Source organism: Recurvomyces mirabilis (genome assembly GCF_035927965.1).
Source record: "Recurvomyces mirabilis strain CCFEE 5264 chromosome Unknown scaffold_4, whole genome shotgun sequence".
In the NCBI taxonomy this organism is placed as follows: Eukaryota; Fungi; Ascomycota; class Dothideomycetes; order Mycosphaerellales; family Teratosphaeriaceae; genus Recurvomyces; species Recurvomyces mirabilis.
In genome coordinates, this window is record NW_027041938.1 from 49,834 (window position 1) to 65,750 (window position 15,917).

The 15,917-nt window shown below is 51.9% G+C and overlaps 8 protein-coding genes across 8 annotated transcripts; 4 read left to right on the plus strand and 4 right to left on the minus strand.

Moving 5' to 3' along the window:
• Nucleotides 1-283: 283 nt before the first annotated feature.
• Nucleotides 284-1,970, plus strand: LYP1 (lysine permease; the record flags this gene model as incomplete). Its single annotated transcript, XM_064834554.1, has 2 exons — nucleotides 284-1,916; nucleotides 1,963-1,970. 2 exons carry the CDS (start codon nucleotides 284-286, stop codon nucleotides 1,968-1,970), a joined length of 1,641 nt encoding a protein of 546 aa, XP_064697425.1.
• Nucleotides 1,971-2,349: 379 nt separating this feature from the next.
• On the plus strand, nucleotides 2,350-3,411 carry LTS14_001847 (uncharacterized protein; the record flags this gene model as incomplete). The annotated part of the gene is made up of 1 exon (XM_064834555.1): nucleotides 2,350-3,411. One exon carries the CDS (start codon nucleotides 2,350-2,352, stop codon nucleotides 3,409-3,411), a length of 1,062 nt encoding a protein of 353 aa, XP_064697426.1.
• A 673-nt stretch (nucleotides 3,412-4,084) lies between these two features.
• GIN1_1 (Gypsy retrotransposon integrase-like protein 1) lies at nucleotides 4,085-6,173 on the plus strand (the record flags this gene model as incomplete). Its single annotated transcript, XM_064834556.1, has 5 exons — nucleotides 4,085-4,097; nucleotides 4,154-5,349; nucleotides 5,405-5,484; nucleotides 5,541-5,925; nucleotides 5,979-6,173. The coding sequence occupies 5 exons, from the start codon at nucleotides 4,085-4,087 to the stop codon at nucleotides 6,171-6,173; spliced, it is 1,869 nt and encodes a 622-aa protein (XP_064697427.1).
• A 233-nt stretch (nucleotides 6,174-6,406) lies between these two features.
• LTS14_001849 (uncharacterized protein) lies at nucleotides 6,407-7,159 on the minus strand (the record flags this gene model as incomplete). Its single annotated transcript, XM_064834557.1, has 2 exons — nucleotides 6,407-7,049; nucleotides 7,110-7,159. The coding sequence occupies 2 exons, from the start codon at nucleotides 7,157-7,159 to the stop codon at nucleotides 6,407-6,409; spliced, it is 693 nt and encodes a 230-aa protein (XP_064697428.1).
• Nucleotides 7,160-9,172: 2,013 nt separating this feature from the next.
• Nucleotides 9,173-9,601, minus strand: LTS14_001850 (uncharacterized protein; the record flags this gene model as incomplete). Its single annotated transcript, XM_064834558.1, has 2 exons — nucleotides 9,173-9,452; nucleotides 9,507-9,601. The coding sequence occupies 2 exons, from the start codon at nucleotides 9,599-9,601 to the stop codon at nucleotides 9,173-9,175; spliced, it is 375 nt and encodes a 124-aa protein (XP_064697429.1).
• Nucleotides 9,602-9,944: 343 nt separating this feature from the next.
• LTS14_001851 (uncharacterized protein) lies at nucleotides 9,945-12,565 on the minus strand (the record flags this gene model as incomplete). The annotated part of the gene is made up of 3 exons (XM_064834559.1): nucleotides 9,945-12,040; nucleotides 12,090-12,235; nucleotides 12,288-12,565. 3 exons carry the CDS (start codon nucleotides 12,563-12,565, stop codon nucleotides 9,945-9,947), a joined length of 2,520 nt encoding a protein of 839 aa, XP_064697430.1.
• A 1,535-nt stretch (nucleotides 12,566-14,100) lies between these two features.
• YDC1 (alkaline ceramidase ydc1) lies at nucleotides 14,101-15,109 on the minus strand (the record flags this gene model as incomplete). The annotated part of the gene is made up of 2 exons (XM_064834560.1): nucleotides 14,101-14,250; nucleotides 14,306-15,109. 2 exons carry the CDS (start codon nucleotides 15,107-15,109, stop codon nucleotides 14,101-14,103), a joined length of 954 nt encoding a protein of 317 aa, XP_064697431.1.
• Nucleotides 15,110-15,419: 310 nt separating this feature from the next.
• Nucleotides 15,420-15,886, plus strand: LTS14_001853 (uncharacterized protein; the record flags this gene model as incomplete). The annotated part of the gene is made up of 3 exons (XM_064834561.1): nucleotides 15,420-15,449; nucleotides 15,500-15,666; nucleotides 15,724-15,886. The coding sequence occupies 3 exons, from the start codon at nucleotides 15,420-15,422 to the stop codon at nucleotides 15,884-15,886; spliced, it is 360 nt and encodes a 119-aa protein (XP_064697432.1).
• Between the last annotated feature and the right edge of the window lie 31 nt (nucleotides 15,887-15,917).

Sequence of the window (15,917 nt, forward strand, 5' to 3'; positions counted from 1 at the left end):
TGCACCAACACGATAGAGTCAGCAAGAGTGGTGAGTGAACCACAATTTTACGTACAAATACTACGGTAAGTCGAGTGAGTGTTGACTATTCTATTCACGTTTCACATTTTCGCTGTTTGTGTTGTCCACGTGCTCAAACTATCTTCATTCCTTGACGGCCTTGACCCGGACGACGGTCACGTAGCAAACGAGTGACTCAGCAACTGGCGCACCGTCGCTCATAGAGTCTTGCGATAGAGGCGGATCGGAATATCGACACATCTACAATTTACACTCTAATAACATGGACGACCACGGTGCCAAGGAGAAGACGCCGGAGGTCGCTACTGCACAACCCTATGACTATTCGGTCACTTCATCGCCTAAGGAGGGATCGTACCACGATGTCGAGAAGTCGGAAGTCCAGGTCGGCACCACAGTGCAATTGCAGCGTCGTCTACAGTCACGGCACCTTCAGATGATCGCCATCGGTGGAACTATTGGAACAGGCCTCTTCATTGGTTCTGGTGGTGCACTCGCTAATGCCGGTCCTGCTGGTGCGCTCATTGCGTACGCCTTCGTCGGCACTTTGGTCTACTCGGTTATGGTTGCGCTTGGGGAGATGGCTACCTACATTCCCATCTCCGGAGCATTCACTGCATACGCTGCTCGATTCGTGGATCCCAGCTTGGGATTTGCTATGGGGTGGATCTATTGGTTCTCATGGGCCATCACTTACGCACTCGAGCTCACGGCTAGTGGTCTCATCATCCAGTACTGGTCGCCAGAGCTCAATGTGGGCATCTTCATCGGTGTGTTCTGGGTCGTGATTACCGCTCTCAACTTCCTGCCGGTGTCCTTCTACGGCGAGATCGAATTCTACTTTGCTTCCATCAAGGTCCTCACTGTGCTTGGCTTCCTAATCTTTGGCATCTGCATCGATGCTGGAGCTGGTCAACACGGGTACCTGGGCTTTCACACTTGGGGCAACCCGGGTGCCTTTGCACCATATATCCTGACTCGCCAGCCAGCATTGGCCAAGTTCGTCGGCTTCTGGGCAGTCATGATTCAAGCAGGGTTCTCGTATCAAGGCACTGAGCTTGTCGGTATTGCTGCCGGCGAAACCAACAATCCGCGCAAAACAGTCCCGGCCGCCATCAAGAAGACATTCTACCGCATCCTGTTCTTCTTTGTCGGCAGCATCTTCTTCATCGGTCTCCTGGTACCATACGACAACCCCGATCTCCTCAACGGCACCACCAGCGCAGCATCCTCGCCATTTGTCATTGCTGCGCAGTTGGCCGGCGTCAAGGTCCTTCCAAGCTTGATCAACGCGGTCCTATTGACGGTCGTCCTCAGCGCCGCCAACTCAAACGTCTACTCTGGCTCCCGCATCATCGTGGGTCTAGCAAACGATGGCAATGCACCCCAATTCTTTAATAAGACCACAGCTAGCGGTGTGCCATATGTCGCTGTCGCCTTCACAGCAGCATTCGGCTTGTTAGGTTTCTTGAATGAATCAGCCTCGGGTGGAGAAGTCTTCAACTGGTTCGTCAACATCACAGGTGTCGCTGGTTTCATTAGTTGGACCTGCATCGGCATCTCGCACATCGCCTTCATGCGTGCCTTGAAGGCTCGTGGTGTCAGCCGGGATACTCTACCATACAAGGCCATGGGCCAGCCGTGGTTCACCTGGTACGGCATCATCTTCAACGTCATCATCATCTTGACTCAAGGCTTCACCTCATTCATGCCGTGGGACACCAAGTCGTTTTTCGTGGCTTACATCAGCTTGATCTTGTTTGCGATACTATACGGCGGCCACAAGGCTATCTACAGGACGAACTTCGTTAAGCCGATCGAGGCCGATCTTGATACTGGGAGGAAGGAGATTGAGGAAATGCATTTCGAAGAGGCAATACCGACCACTCTTTGGGGTAAGTTTTGGGCATGGATGGGTTAGCCCTGTCAGCATCAGCACAGAGCTCTAGATGATGTACTATAAGCGGATCATTGCCATTCAGCGAGGCGTTGATACGGAGTCTACTACTGCACATGTTCCATAGTCTAGATAATCATGCCTGTCTACAAACGGATCAACTCGATCTAGAGCAGGTCTAAAAGATGGGGGGCGTCGATATGATCGTCTCTCCCAAACGCTCGATCACAGGGAAGTGTTGGTGTTCGCAATATATCTCATCGCAATGGATATTGCTCGAGACTGGTGACATCACAACAATGCCTCGGCCGCCGACCTCGGCCAAGCTTGTCGTCTGGATCCTTATCAGATCGAAGTGCATATACTCGAGCAAAGCTCACAAGTATTATTGTTCACTCGTTGCACACCACTAAGCCTTGGTTCCGTGCTCGATGTCCGAAAACCGCAATGTCGATATCTGGATAGCAGGGGCTTTCGCCGCATTCACAGTCGACCTCATTGTCTACCCACTTGATACGATCAAGACTCGCCTACAATCACCAGACTACAAGAAGCTCTACACAAATGGCCCTAACAATGCCGTCAGTCGATCGATGTTCCGAGGCGTCTATCAAGGCGTTGGCAGTGTCATAATAGCAACCCTGCCGTCCTCTGGCGCCTTCTTTACCACATACGAGGGAATCAAATGGACATTGCAACAGCACAATCCACAATGGGCTGGGTCGAATCTTCTACCACAGCCTCTCTTACATTCCATGGCATCTGGAGCTGCTGAGCTAGTCTCGTGCGCCATCCTCACGCCAGCGGAAGTCATCAAGCAGAATGCTCAAATGGTGGATAACTCCAAGACCGACCGACCACGAGTCAATGCGACACTCGAGACCATGAAGCGGTTTCGGAGTAATCCCTTTGCATTATGGAGAGGATACACTGCGCTGGCCAGCAGAAACCTCCCGTTCACAGCCTTGCAGTTTCCGATGTTTGAGAGAATAAAGCAAAGCATAAGAAAGCATAGAGACGATAATGGGACGAGGACAAACACAATACTAGAGAGCGGGTTGATCACGGCGGTCAGCGCGGGCACAGGAGGCAGCATTGCGGCAGTCGTGACGACGCCAATAGATGTTGTGAAGACGCGGATCATGCTTGCTGCGGCGGAAAGTGCTGCACAGGACCAAAGGCCTATTATGAAAAATGCCGAGTCGGCGAAGGACGCTGTAGGGAAGACTGCCACCGAGACCTTAAAGACTGCGAAGGAGAATGTCATTGAAGCAGCGAAGAGCGTTGCGAAGCCAGCGAGCTCCAAGGGCAGCATGCAGATTGCCCAAGAGATCATGGCCGAGCATGGCGTGAAAGGTTTGTTCAGAGGCGGTGCGCTGAGAGCCGTTTGGACGATGTTGGGGAGTGGGCTGTATCTGGGTGTGTATGAGAGTGGGCGTATATATCTTGCTAGTCGGCGAGGCGAGACGCTTAGCGATGAGGATTTGAAGTAGATGATACCCGTTGATGATAGAGATAATTTGCTTCCAAGATGGCGAGATCGTCTCCTTGGCAGCCGCTTGTTTCATCAACATGCTCCCAGCGTCGATGCAATTGAGTCTCGGCTTGTCGCGGTACTGTGCGTAGCAGAGATATATTTCATGACAACAATGACAATGACGGCTGAGGGACATAGATGTATGTGCGGAACTGATCGGCACTGCTACTGCCGGGTGTGCGGTTCGGATGTGGACCCGTCGAACTTGGCGTTGGCGTTGGCACCAGTCTCTTCGTCGTTCACAACTGGTAACTCAAAAACGCAAAGAAACAACCAGCTATACTATAGGAAGATTTGCCCTCGGTCCTCCGCCGAGCAGAGCCGAACGGAGCTAAGTCGCGGATCACTTTTCGGGGAGCCGACCTTTTGACGAAAGATATCTTCTCGTGCTTGCTGGTGGAGAGTATAGAGGAACGTTGTTGTAGTGTCCTGGCGATGCGATGATGAGCATGATGGACGACCTCGGTAAGCCAGGCAAACGGCAACGAGTTTCACGGGCTTGTGTAAGTGTGATGCGGCGAGGGAAAGAGGCACACGCTGTTGAAATTCTGTGCTCATCCATTTCTCAGGCAAATTGTAGACGAAGGAAGGCAAGGTGCGATGGTCAGACGCCATGTGAGCCATGCGCGATGAGCAAATTGGGTATGTTCATGTTTGGTAGAGGAGCACACAAAGCGCATTACTCATGAGTATGACAGCCTGCGTGTACGAAGATGGCGGCCGAATGACTTCGACTGAATACATACAGTCCCTTGAGAAGAAAGTCAGCGAACTTGAAGCACTTCTAGGCCATCCTGCAACTTTGTCGCTGTCGAGAAGCGACTCACAAGCACTTGAGAGTCAAAGCTCACCATCAACGACTGTGAAGGAGAGTCCGCCAGACGACATTATCGAGACTATCGTTGATACGCGGAAGAATGGTGCGAGAAGTGCACCAGTGGACGAACGCACTCCAGTCACTCATCGACACGATCTCAATCCTCATCATTTCGGTGGCCTTAGCTTGCTCGGGCGAGTCCACAGACTGTGTCAACACGTGTCCGGTATGCGCCATGAGAACGGGGACGAAGAGGACGACAATGATCTGGCCAGTGGTTTCGAAATCGCGCCTCCCGAGTCCAACATGTCCATCTCGTGGGAGGCATTTGCGCTCCTGCCAAGCCGAGAGAATGTGGATGAGGCCATTGACGTTGTGCTCGGTGAGGCCACATGCAATATGCAATTCCTCGATCGATCCACACTCAACCAAATGGCCGACACTGTGTTCCACGAAATCGAGGCCGAGAGCACGCCCCATACAAGGAAGCCATTGGCGTTGATATATGCCGTCATCGCACTTGGTCGGTTGTTCCGGCCTGTGCTGTTACAGGGACGAAAGGGACCTATAACGCTGAATGGCCTTCGCTACTTTCGCGCAAGTCGTGCACTTCTCGATCCGGCAAGCTGTCAGGATGTGATCTCATTACAAACACTCCTGTGCATGATCACCTACACCAACGGAGCTTCGATGATGTCAACATGCTACAGCTATATCTGCATGGCCGTCGCTGCCGCATTGCAGATGGGCATCTACAGCGATCTTGTCAATAGAGACATGCCCGAGGAGGAGCGAAGGACTCGGCAAGTCATCTTTACAGTCTTATCAATGACCGATACATATGTAACAACAGCGCTGGGCCTCCCACGAACACTACGGGATATCGATCCGGAGCGTGCATTGCTCGCACCACCGAATGCGATCGACTACAAAGATCCGATGTATGGGACGTATATGCACGCACAACTAATACAGATCCTCGCAACTACGGTGGAGACCAACCATCCGTTCACCCGGCCGATCGAGACGAAGAACGGCACTTATGGAGTCGAGTATAGCAAGATCGTTGCGACTGAGGTAGGGAAGTCGCTACTGGCCTGGCCCTGACTGTGCTGATACTCATCAATAGCAGGAAAAGCTTGAACAGTGGCTCGAGCGGCTACAGCAGACGCCGCTCAGCGAGACCCATGTTGGAGACAGTGTGACTATGAGGTGAGACGTGTAGAAATGCATGACAATGTAGTCTTCAGGAACACTGACAAAAGCAGGTCGCAACTGATGCTCCGCTTATACTACGCTCACGTACAAATGGTTCTTTATCGCCCATTCCTGCACCACGCACTACGAAACGCCGGCAACGGCAGCCGGACAAGTCTCAAAGCCTATGCATGTGGCAGTGCCTGCATCAAGGCAGGCATGCAAGCTGTATGGCTGGTTGAAAAGCTCGAAGCATCCTCACTCTTCAACTCCTCATTATGGTTCATCAAGTTTATCATCACATTCACTTCTGCTTGCTTGACGCTGTTCGTCACCAGTAATGCTGGTGGGCCCACAGTCAACGAGACAGCGGATGCTGTCAGGAGGATAAAGGAGTTATGTAGGCGACATGCCCACGAGAACGACTCACTAAGACGATGCTTGAACTTCTTAGAAGTGCGTTACGATTTCCTCTTTAACATCAAACAACCACGACTGACGTTCAGCAGAGCGTACCAATGCACGGCAAGCGCATCGAGAGCGTCGACAGCGAGTTGTGGGATAGCTTTGTGGCCAGCACTCAGTCATTCGGCGAAGCTTTCCGTGCCGCAGCCGATGTCGACGAGGGCAATAATCAGAGCGAGGATCACCTGCAAGCTCTTAGTCTGCCGCAGTTCCAGTCATTTGTCAACACGCGGCTGTAATGGGACGTATATGTACAGGATTGTGTGAAGCGTGGTAATGTACGCATACTGTGAATTTAGCTCATGTCAAGATGGCCGAAAGGGAACAAACAACCGAAAACGGAGAAATATACTGATGAATGCATCATTGACATATAAAAGCACTAGATCGTATACTGTGAGCTGCAAATTCAACACTGTAGGTCCTCGCGATCGCTCATGTACAATTAGAGGCAACATTCTCGCTGCTGAAATCATGGCTTCGGTAGATCTCTGACAGGATCATCGCCAGCGAGCTCATGTCTCTCTTGCACCGCATGCTTTCCGTTGTCCAACTCTGGCTGCCTGGCGGAGTTCTCCATCTCGTATACCTGCTCGCCTCGAAGTTCGGCCGTGTTATGATCGGGAGAATGTGGCTTCACTTCTTGGTAGTGGTGTGCGACCTGTGCTCCCTGGCCTTTCTGACGAGTTCGTCGGCGTCGCCAGACTAGGAGCGCTCCAGCGATAAGCGCGAGAATTACTACCGGGATCACCACGCCAATGGCAACCTTTGCAGTGGTGCTCAGTCCAGGATTAGGAGTCGGGGACCCTGTTTGCGATGAGGTTGAGGTTGAACCTGTCGAGGACACGGTGGCGGCTGACATCGATGTGCTTAGGGCGACGAGATCTCGGGGACGCCACCGAATGTCGATCAACGGTGCCTCGACCGTGAAAGCTGTGATGGACTCGATTCCAGAACTGCTTGACTCCGACCAGCTTGCGTCTGTAGGTATGGCGAAGCTAGTCACGCTCCCTGGGCTTGAAGAAACACAGCTTGCTATTGAGACCGTCTGATAGCTCTGTACGACGCTGATGCATGTTTGGTGGTTGCTGTTGTCGATCGTGCAGCCGTAGCCACTGCACACATCCGGTAAGCAGGTGAACACTACCGTCAAGTGGTGATACCATTATACTTACATCGGACAACACCCTACGGCTGTCTCATTGGCTATCATCTTGAATTGCATTCTGCCAATGCCAGAAGTAGTTCCTCCTGCGGTTACTGAACAGGCGCCGGTGTACCCTGCTGGGCAGATTACTCCTGGACTGTACTGCATTGGCCGTCAGCTTGCTCACGTAGACGGCACCAGGTTCCATAAGCAAGCGAGTCAGCCGTGCAGAACCGGGAAGGAGCAGATGTGCCGACCCAGAACCTGGGCTTGGGGAAAGACTCACTGCGGAATCGTTAGCACACGTACACCGACAACAAGGTGATCAGTGAGTTTCTTACCAAATCCCCACCCCAAAAGAGCGCCCGCAGTCGAGAACGCCGACGTCTCGGTGACATTTGGAGCTGAAGGCCAACATTGGGTGGTGTCTTGCGGGATCCAGTAGCCAGAGGTGTATTGAGTGCATGTTTGTCCCTCGTTGCTGTTAGTACAGATAATGCATTGTTCTGGCAATCTGGAGACAGGTGAAACTGACCAGCCAAGCAAGCGTTCCGCAGTTCGCGAGGTCGAAGCAGTTGGCCACGGCGGTGTTACACCACGCAGGAGGCGTGAAGGTAGTGGTGAGAGGGCCTAACAGAGTACGGTTGGACGGCGCTGTGGCCGTCTGACTAGTGATGGCCGCCATCAGAGATCGCACAAAGCAATGCTATACGGTGGTACCAGTATGGCGAAAGTACGCTTGGGCATGGGAGCAGGTTGGGAACGGCTCTAGATCTGCGCTCTAGCGGCCCCAAAGGTGTCGCGGTGGCTTGGATGGTTCTCCAATTTGGGGGCCATGTTGGCGCATTGTGCGTCCTATCAGAACCACGATCTGCTTAGCATCAACCCTACTCTGCAGTTCTAGTGTCGATCCTGAGCCCGCAGCAGATACCGGGTACTAATAACAACAAGCCTGCTTACAGTAGAAACCTGAAAAGTGGCACAAACGATTCCAAAGACAACGTCCAACCACGCTCTTGTTAGGCCTTAAGACGTTGTACATACTCTTCCAATATACGAAGACATGACGCACATTTGCATCCCTCTTGTTCCGACGTGACACTCTCCAATGCGATCGTCTTAGTCATTTTCAGGAAAATCACGCCAAAATGATGCCTGCACCATGCTCACAATTTTGAGAGCATTACTTCAACTCTTATGCTGTCACATCGGGAGCAGATCGACCAGCATGAGTTGCATTGCCTTGCAGTTCACGCCGCTCCTGCACTTCCGTTGTCAAGCCACTGATCGTCAGGAACTTGACCGGACTGTCCATGTCGTATAGCGAACCTGGCTCAGTAGACAATTCGTGGGCAGGATATGCTTGCTGGTGGCTCTGCAGTCCAACATTTCTCACTCCAGCTGCTCGGGAGAGCAGTAACGGCGCCAGATCAAGATGGCTACGACAAACCATTGCAATGCGCGACTGCGAGTGTGCATGTCGCAAACGGAGTAAATGTTGTGGGCAGAGGACCAAGCACGGTGCTCCTGGACTGCCCAACAGTGGTCGAAATGATAGATGTCATTTGGCGAGGTGATGATTGCCCAGGGAAGAGGTCGATCAGGAGATCTTTTCGAAGATCTATATATTCATGCAACGGTAAGGCTGTGTCAACGCCACATCTGGGCTGCGGACAAACCATTGCAGTAGAGTCGCTTCGCTCGTCAGCATGTGGCCGTCCGGTGTGTGTTGCAATCTATCGAAGATAAGTTTACGACTTTGGGCCGATGATCATGGGATGACATGCTGGCACAGGAAGCAGATACTTAGTGATGTGAAGTCAAGCTTCTCTGTAGACCTATCGGCATACCATACCAGTAACGAAGGTCGATGGCCCCGAACGGATTGGGCATCATTACCATACAGCCGTCCTCAAAAACATAAGTTTGCTTGATGGTACAGTGAAGACGATCTCATGGTCATCATGTAATGGCATCATCATGGTCATTCCTCTTCCGCGCAGATCTTGCCATGCTATGCTCATACAGGAAGCTGCAGGCGTACATCTCTATCGTCCGTCGTTGCAACGAAGCCTCTCCCTCGTTCGTACGCTACGATCCCTCCACTTTCTTCTTCGCCAACCCTCCCAGCTTCTCGGCTGCAGCATTCAGACTCTTTGCATCGGCGCCTCTAATCATAGGCTGTCCATTGACGCCGACCTGTTTGCCGTCCTTGAAAAACATGAAAGTCGGCATGGCAGAGATTTGATACTTCTGGGCGATGTCTTTTGCATTGTCGACGTTGACTTTGGCGAAGGCGAGGGTGCCTGCGATGCCGTGTTTCTTGCCAAGCTTGGCGAAGACGGGGGAGATGACTTTGCAAGGCCCACACCTATGTAAAGTGTTAGTGATCAGAATAGTACCAGGAGCCGGATATGTCACTTACCAGTCTGCGTAAAAGTCTATCGCGACGTACGTGTTGCCTGAGAAGATGGTTTGTAGATCAGCTAACGAGCTCGGTTGAAGGACACTATCTGCCATGGTCGAGATGCTTGTTGGCTGTTATGATCGGACTACGCGATAGGTCAGGTCCTCAAGCCGTAAAGATCTTATATATGACCTTCGCAGATGCATGTAATAGACATGTATAGAGAAGGATGGATAGCGTTCGCAGACGGTTCTCGAAGTTCACCTCAGTAGTCTAAGCAGGCCCGAGCGCTTACGAAAGCTTCTGTCTTGCCAGAAAGCACACATACATGTACATGCTGTGGGTATTATTTGCTGGAAGTGTTGAGCAGCTAAGAGCCGAAGACTGATATGTAATAAGTATCTAATTTCGTACAGGCTACGTTACTTCATAGTGCTGACATTCTATCAAGAAACTCTAAACATCACCACCAATCCCCTCCTCAACAACCTCATCCACCTCATCAATAACAGGCATCTCCAGCCCACCATCCTTGGAAATACTCTTCATCCAGCCCACATCCATAGTGAAACCACTACTCTCTCCGCCCACAAACCCACCATCCTCCATCAGCCACCCTTCGCCCGCAGCATCCAAATTGATCATGCTGTCGAAGTCGGGCTCGAAATCCATAAGAGGGATTTGCATGGCACCGTCTATGACCATTGGCCCGTCATTGATGCTAGGTTGATGGTCTGAGTCCGGTGGTGTGCTGGCGAGGTAGGTGTTCAGCTTGTGCGCGATGTCGTCGTCGGTTAGCTGATCGTGGTGATGATGGTGATCACCGTTCTGATGGGCGTCAGGAGGTGGTGTAAGGGCGCCGGAGTCCTGGCCAGAAGTCAGACGACGCCCGGCTTCCATCAGTCCTTGAGCAGAAGTTATGATATTGCGTGGCTCCTTCATCTCGTTCGACTTCTGCGGAAGTGTGATCTCGGCCTTGCGTATGGCGGCTTCGAGGAAGGCGGTAGAGTAGTCTGCTGCGGCATAGATGTCGCGGAGACGAGCCATGATCTGCATACATTGACAGAAGCCTTGGAGACTGGTCTTCCGTGTGGTCTCGTCGGGTGCTTTAATATCGAGAAGATGGATGATGATGGCAGGCAGTAGCACCGTGATCCCTGGAGACGGTAAAAAGCGGACCAGGTCTAGGTTATACAGACGATTGGCAATGCTAGTGATTTCACTTGCCGCCAGTCGAACTGCTTTGCGAGAAGTCTCTAGTTGGTCGGACTGCGTGCTACGTGGTGGCATCGCAGTTGAGGGAAGCACTTGCGGTCGATGCAGTGCTGATAATGCTGCATAGTAGACCATGTGCAATAATGAGCGATTCAGTACAATGTCGTCGTTCCCAGAGTCGACATCGCTCCAGCTTGGCTCAACATACTTTGCTTCTTCGGCCAGATCATCCTTCCATTGCTTGAGCTCGATATCACAAGCCTGCACTTCGTTGATCTCTGGGTCATGTCGCCTGGCTACCAGCATCATGGTCACGCGTGTCGTACCCTGATCGCTTACGATTCCATGATTGTTGTGTAGCACAGAGTACTGCACTGAAAGCACATTGCTGATGCTTACGCAGAGCTTGGCTTTTTCAACACACATGATCGCCAGCTCCCGCTGCTTCTCTGCACTACGCAGAGTTGTGCAATCGGCCGGAATACATGAAGGGCCTTCGGACAGGACGTCGCACTCGAAGTCTTCCAGCTCCAGCATCGGAACATCGAAATCTGCGTCTTTTATGCGAGTCGGCCTCCGCATTCCCAGAGCTACTAGCCGATCACGCATGTATGTTGACCACCATATCCGCTTCCATAAACGTTGTCGTGGTTTGTCCATCGCTGCCGACTTTTCTGGATTACGGTGCAGTCCGATCGTGTGCGAGAGCGATACGGCAATGCCCATCCAATGGTGACTGTCCTTCTGATCGTCTGGAGTCTCATACCAGTATGTCATCAACAGCAGAGACTGGATCAGCGAGACACGATCCGCTTCGATATCGAAATCGTAGAGCAGTCTCGTTTTCGCGAAAAAGTCCCTTCTAGCATCTCTTCTTGTGTCGTAGCCAGCAGCTTTGAGATATCTCATATCGACTGATGCGATACCCGCAAACATGATGGACTGCAGTAAGAGCAGACTGATAGTCTGGCTACCGTCGTTGCGATCGATTGTCCGGACCATGTTGTGGACGTCGAGTGAAGGCATGAAAGGATAGATGAATTCGATGTAACATCGCAAGAGCTCGTCACGAAGTGGTACCGGAGGAATCACCAAGGCCCCTTTCTTCTCAAGATACAGAATGTCGTCGGCACTGAGCTTTGTGGGCAAAGGTTTAACGTAGTTCGGAAGGTGGTAAGAAGGCTGGGTTGGCGTCGGCAGGCCTGCTAACATTGGTGCTGTCTCAACAAGCGATGGCTTTCGACCAAGTCGTTGCAGATTCATGAGCATGTTCGGCGTGTACAAGGATGCAGTCGATAGTGTGTTGGTCGAGGGTACATCTCGACCCAAGTCCTGGTCTTGTGGCTGTCAGTATCCTGGGTACACATGTCTATCAATGCCACATACATAGAGCGTGCGGCTTGTGCTCCGTGTTCCTCTTCAGTGGCTCATACGGCGCATGTGCTGTCATGGGTAATCCCGCGATGTCATCGTCGTCTATGCCACCCAGATGTTGAAGTGAGTCGTCGCCATTGTCGTTGTTAGACCACTTCCTACAATACTATCGTTAGTGGGAACCATTACAGATTCCGATCTCAGCCTTACTTCTTCCGCTTGCTCTCAGAGACAATGCAATCGACTTCGTCTAATCGACAGTTTGTGCACGGTGCTCCGTGTTCGACAACATTGCATCGAACTTTCCTGGCTCGACAGCATTGGCAAGCCTTCGATGCTCTTCGCTTGACACTCTTCGCTGGTCGACCTCCAGGCCTGAGCCCTGCTGCATCTGCTGTCCTTTTCGGTGCTTGTGTCTGCGCAATGCCAGATGGTTCCGGCGATGCGGAGGAGTCCGAGAGATCCGGGTCTCCTGCCATTGAGCCCATCTCGACGAGTCCGCAAGCTATAGTCGTCTTTTGTTCAGCCAATTATGCTGTCAGAGCAGTTCAAGGCCATATAAAAAGATGTTTTTGGTAATGAAGAGAAATCAACCTCACCACACGCAGCCGCGATGCAGAGGGGCATCGCCGCCGTCATATACTCAAACCCTAGATTATGAATACCAAGCAGACATCCACGACTAGTCCGGGAGGGCAGTAGCGAGTTATCTCCGCCACGGAAATGGCTCACACCTTGTCAACCTTCGATCGGCCTGGGGTGCGTGCGTCTGTCTGCTGCACCCCACCCATACCCGCCTTTTTTCTCACGAGCTCACATGCCATGCAGTCTTTGCCGTTAGTTCGTGCCGTTGATGCATCAGAGTTGGTAGAGTGTGCAAGCACAACTGTGTTGCCTGTACAGCCCGCAAGGTCCAAGTAAGTCTGATCCAAGACAAAGGCTTCCTGGTGAGAAGGATTGTCTTGCTCGTTTCCTCCCCAAAGACCTCCGCGCCCTCCGGACTCCACAATCGTGGTTTCGTGGTGCGTGGTCTCGGCAGAAGCCGGCCAAAAAACTGGGCATCGCCGTGGTTTCGTCGGCATCGACTTCCTCCCCCGTCTCATCACGGCCGTAATGTCCCGACTTCACCTCGAACGCGAGTTGCATCGGAGAAGGTCTGCCGCATCGCGCGATTCACATTCTCTAATCGATGCTGCTCCACGATAGCTCTACAACCATCGTCGAGCGTGCTGTGAGTATGCGTCGAGACCAGGAGCCAATGGTTATTGTTGTCTGGCACAAGTTCACTGGAGTACTCGAAACCTAGTCGCAAGTAGACCTTTGGCTTACATGGCGCGTGTCTCGCCAAAACTGAGCCTCGAGACCCACTAACGGAGTACTGCGACAGTTTATTATCTCTTGTGGCTTGCCTTCAGCAAGCCATTATTTCACAACTCAATCTGAGAATTTATACAGTATCTCTGCGCATTTCGGCAGGTGACGCACCGACAGTGTGGCAGCGACAAGGTACCTGAAAGGTCTGTATGCATCGATGCATCCCAAGGACATCCTTGTCGCTTAATTGCATGACGTGCTACACCCATACATCAGGAAGATCAAGATGAGAAGCCCGCCATTTGTAAGCTTACCTCTCTGCAAAGGCACTCGAGTCAAGATGAAGCCCGTCACGCGGTTACATGCACGAGTTCTGTGTCATGCAACTAGCTAGCTGTTGCTACTCCCCACCAGAGAACTACATACAAGAACAGCTGATGATCTCGGAAACGATCAGCCGTGATGCTACGATGATATGGAGCTCGAGCTGGAAGCAATTCGGAACGAAATCCGAAAGGTGTGGAGATCACAAGCAATGAGCCCACAGCACCTGCATATTGCTCAGCTCGTCTGGACTTTAACTGGCCCGTCTGACCTTCTACCACAAGATCCTACAACGGTACCAAGCACGCGAATCGATCTGTGCTTGTAAATATGCCTTTCTCTATCACGTGATCTATATTAGGTACACATCGCCCCGTGTATGTATCTACTGTGCCTTCTTGAGGCTACCATTCGTATGGCCATTCTCAGCCCGTCGCCGGTCAATACGAGGTATGGAGGTGAACATGCTCGGCCAGACCAGCACATATTCGTCCTGCTTGCCGTTCAAGCAGTGCCGCAGCCATATCCCCCAGATCTGTGATTGGATGTCAGCACGGCCACAAGGTCAAAGGAGTCCAAAGTCTGCTTACGATATACATGTAAGCACCATAACCCGTCATGAGATGCCACCATCCATGGCCTTCCAGCACAATACCCCATGGCAGACCGATCTCATGTCGCCAACTGCGCAGTTTCGAGCAATACACATTGTCCAAGCTCCAGATCACAAAGCCTCCGAGGAAGGTGGACAAGCCGCAAGCAATGAGCATCCACATCTGTCCAATGATCTTCTTATCTCTCGTATCCTCTCTACTCCTCTCCAACTTCCCTACACCTCCACTGTCCGACATCTTCTTAAAGTATGGTCGTAAGCTGACCTCCATGATATACATGCTCCTGAACAAGACCAACGCAGTTAGGATTGCGTAAGCATTCTGGTGAAACGTCGGGTCCTGCAGGTAATGATAGTAGCCTGTGATGAAAGCCGCGAGACTGGCGACAGATATACCCAGGAGTGTTGGGATCGGCTGCGCACGCTTGTGCTCGAAGGTGGCCCAGAACATGAGACAGGTGGTGTAGATCATGGACAACTCATCGACGAGCTGCATGGGGTATTTGAGCGTGGTGTGGAAGGCGAAACTCCCACTTCCGACTATAAGGTAGCCGACGAAGGTGATGAAGAAGATGCGGTCGTGACCATTAGTGTAGCAGTTGTACATTCCCTTGAAAGCGAGGAAGATGAAGAGGAGATTGGTCAACGTGTTGACGATCTCGGCGGAGTATCTTGTCGCGTAGTAGTTCTCTTCACACCAGTCTAGTGTGGAGGTGATAGGAGCCCAGTAGCCATCGTCACGAGCGGGCGGGTATGCTATTGATGGGAGCCATGATGGCATGGTTGCTGGTTTGAGAAGAGGACTGCCCAGCTAGAGTGTGATGTCTGTTGCTGGTCGGTCGTGAAAGTATTTCGGCCTCTCCTCCTGTACCAGACAGGTTTGCTTTTAGAATAAGGAGGCTCCTCGTACCAGCAAAGAAAGTTGCTAACAAATCAACCGGGACTGCCGGCAGTTCTGCGTCATGTCTCCACATGGCAGCAGAGCCGCATTTGATGGTTTGAAGTTTGGCATGTGATTGTCGTGCTGCTGACGGACACAATTCTCACGTGCTTCTCCATCTCCAAGAGCATATGCCGCATCTGGTGTGAACATGGCTATACCGAACGAGAAGCTGCAGCAGGTTTGTAACAGCGTGGCTTATCACTTGGAACATATGCTCACGAAGGACAGCTCCTACAAGAGATCTCCTCGAAAGCTGCCTTTGCCGAGCAACAACTAGGCATCGTTCGTTCTCAGATCGCCTCGAAAAATCGCGAGAGTCGGATGCTACAGCTCTCCGATACGGAGATCGATGCTCTGCCCGCCAAAACTCCTGTGTACGATGGTGTTGGCAGGATGTATGACCTCACGAGCACTCTATCGGACGGATGTGAGACATGACTGATGTGGCACAGGTTCGTGTTGACCAGCACAGACGACGTAAAGAAGCGACAAGCCAAGGAGGCAGAAGATATTAAAAAGGAGCTTTCGAACCTGGACAAGAAGTTGAACTATCTAGAGCAGACGTACAAGAACAGCAATGAGCATATGGAGCAGATCTTGAAGAGGGGAGGTTGAGCCGTGTCAGTCAGGAACACGACCGATCAAC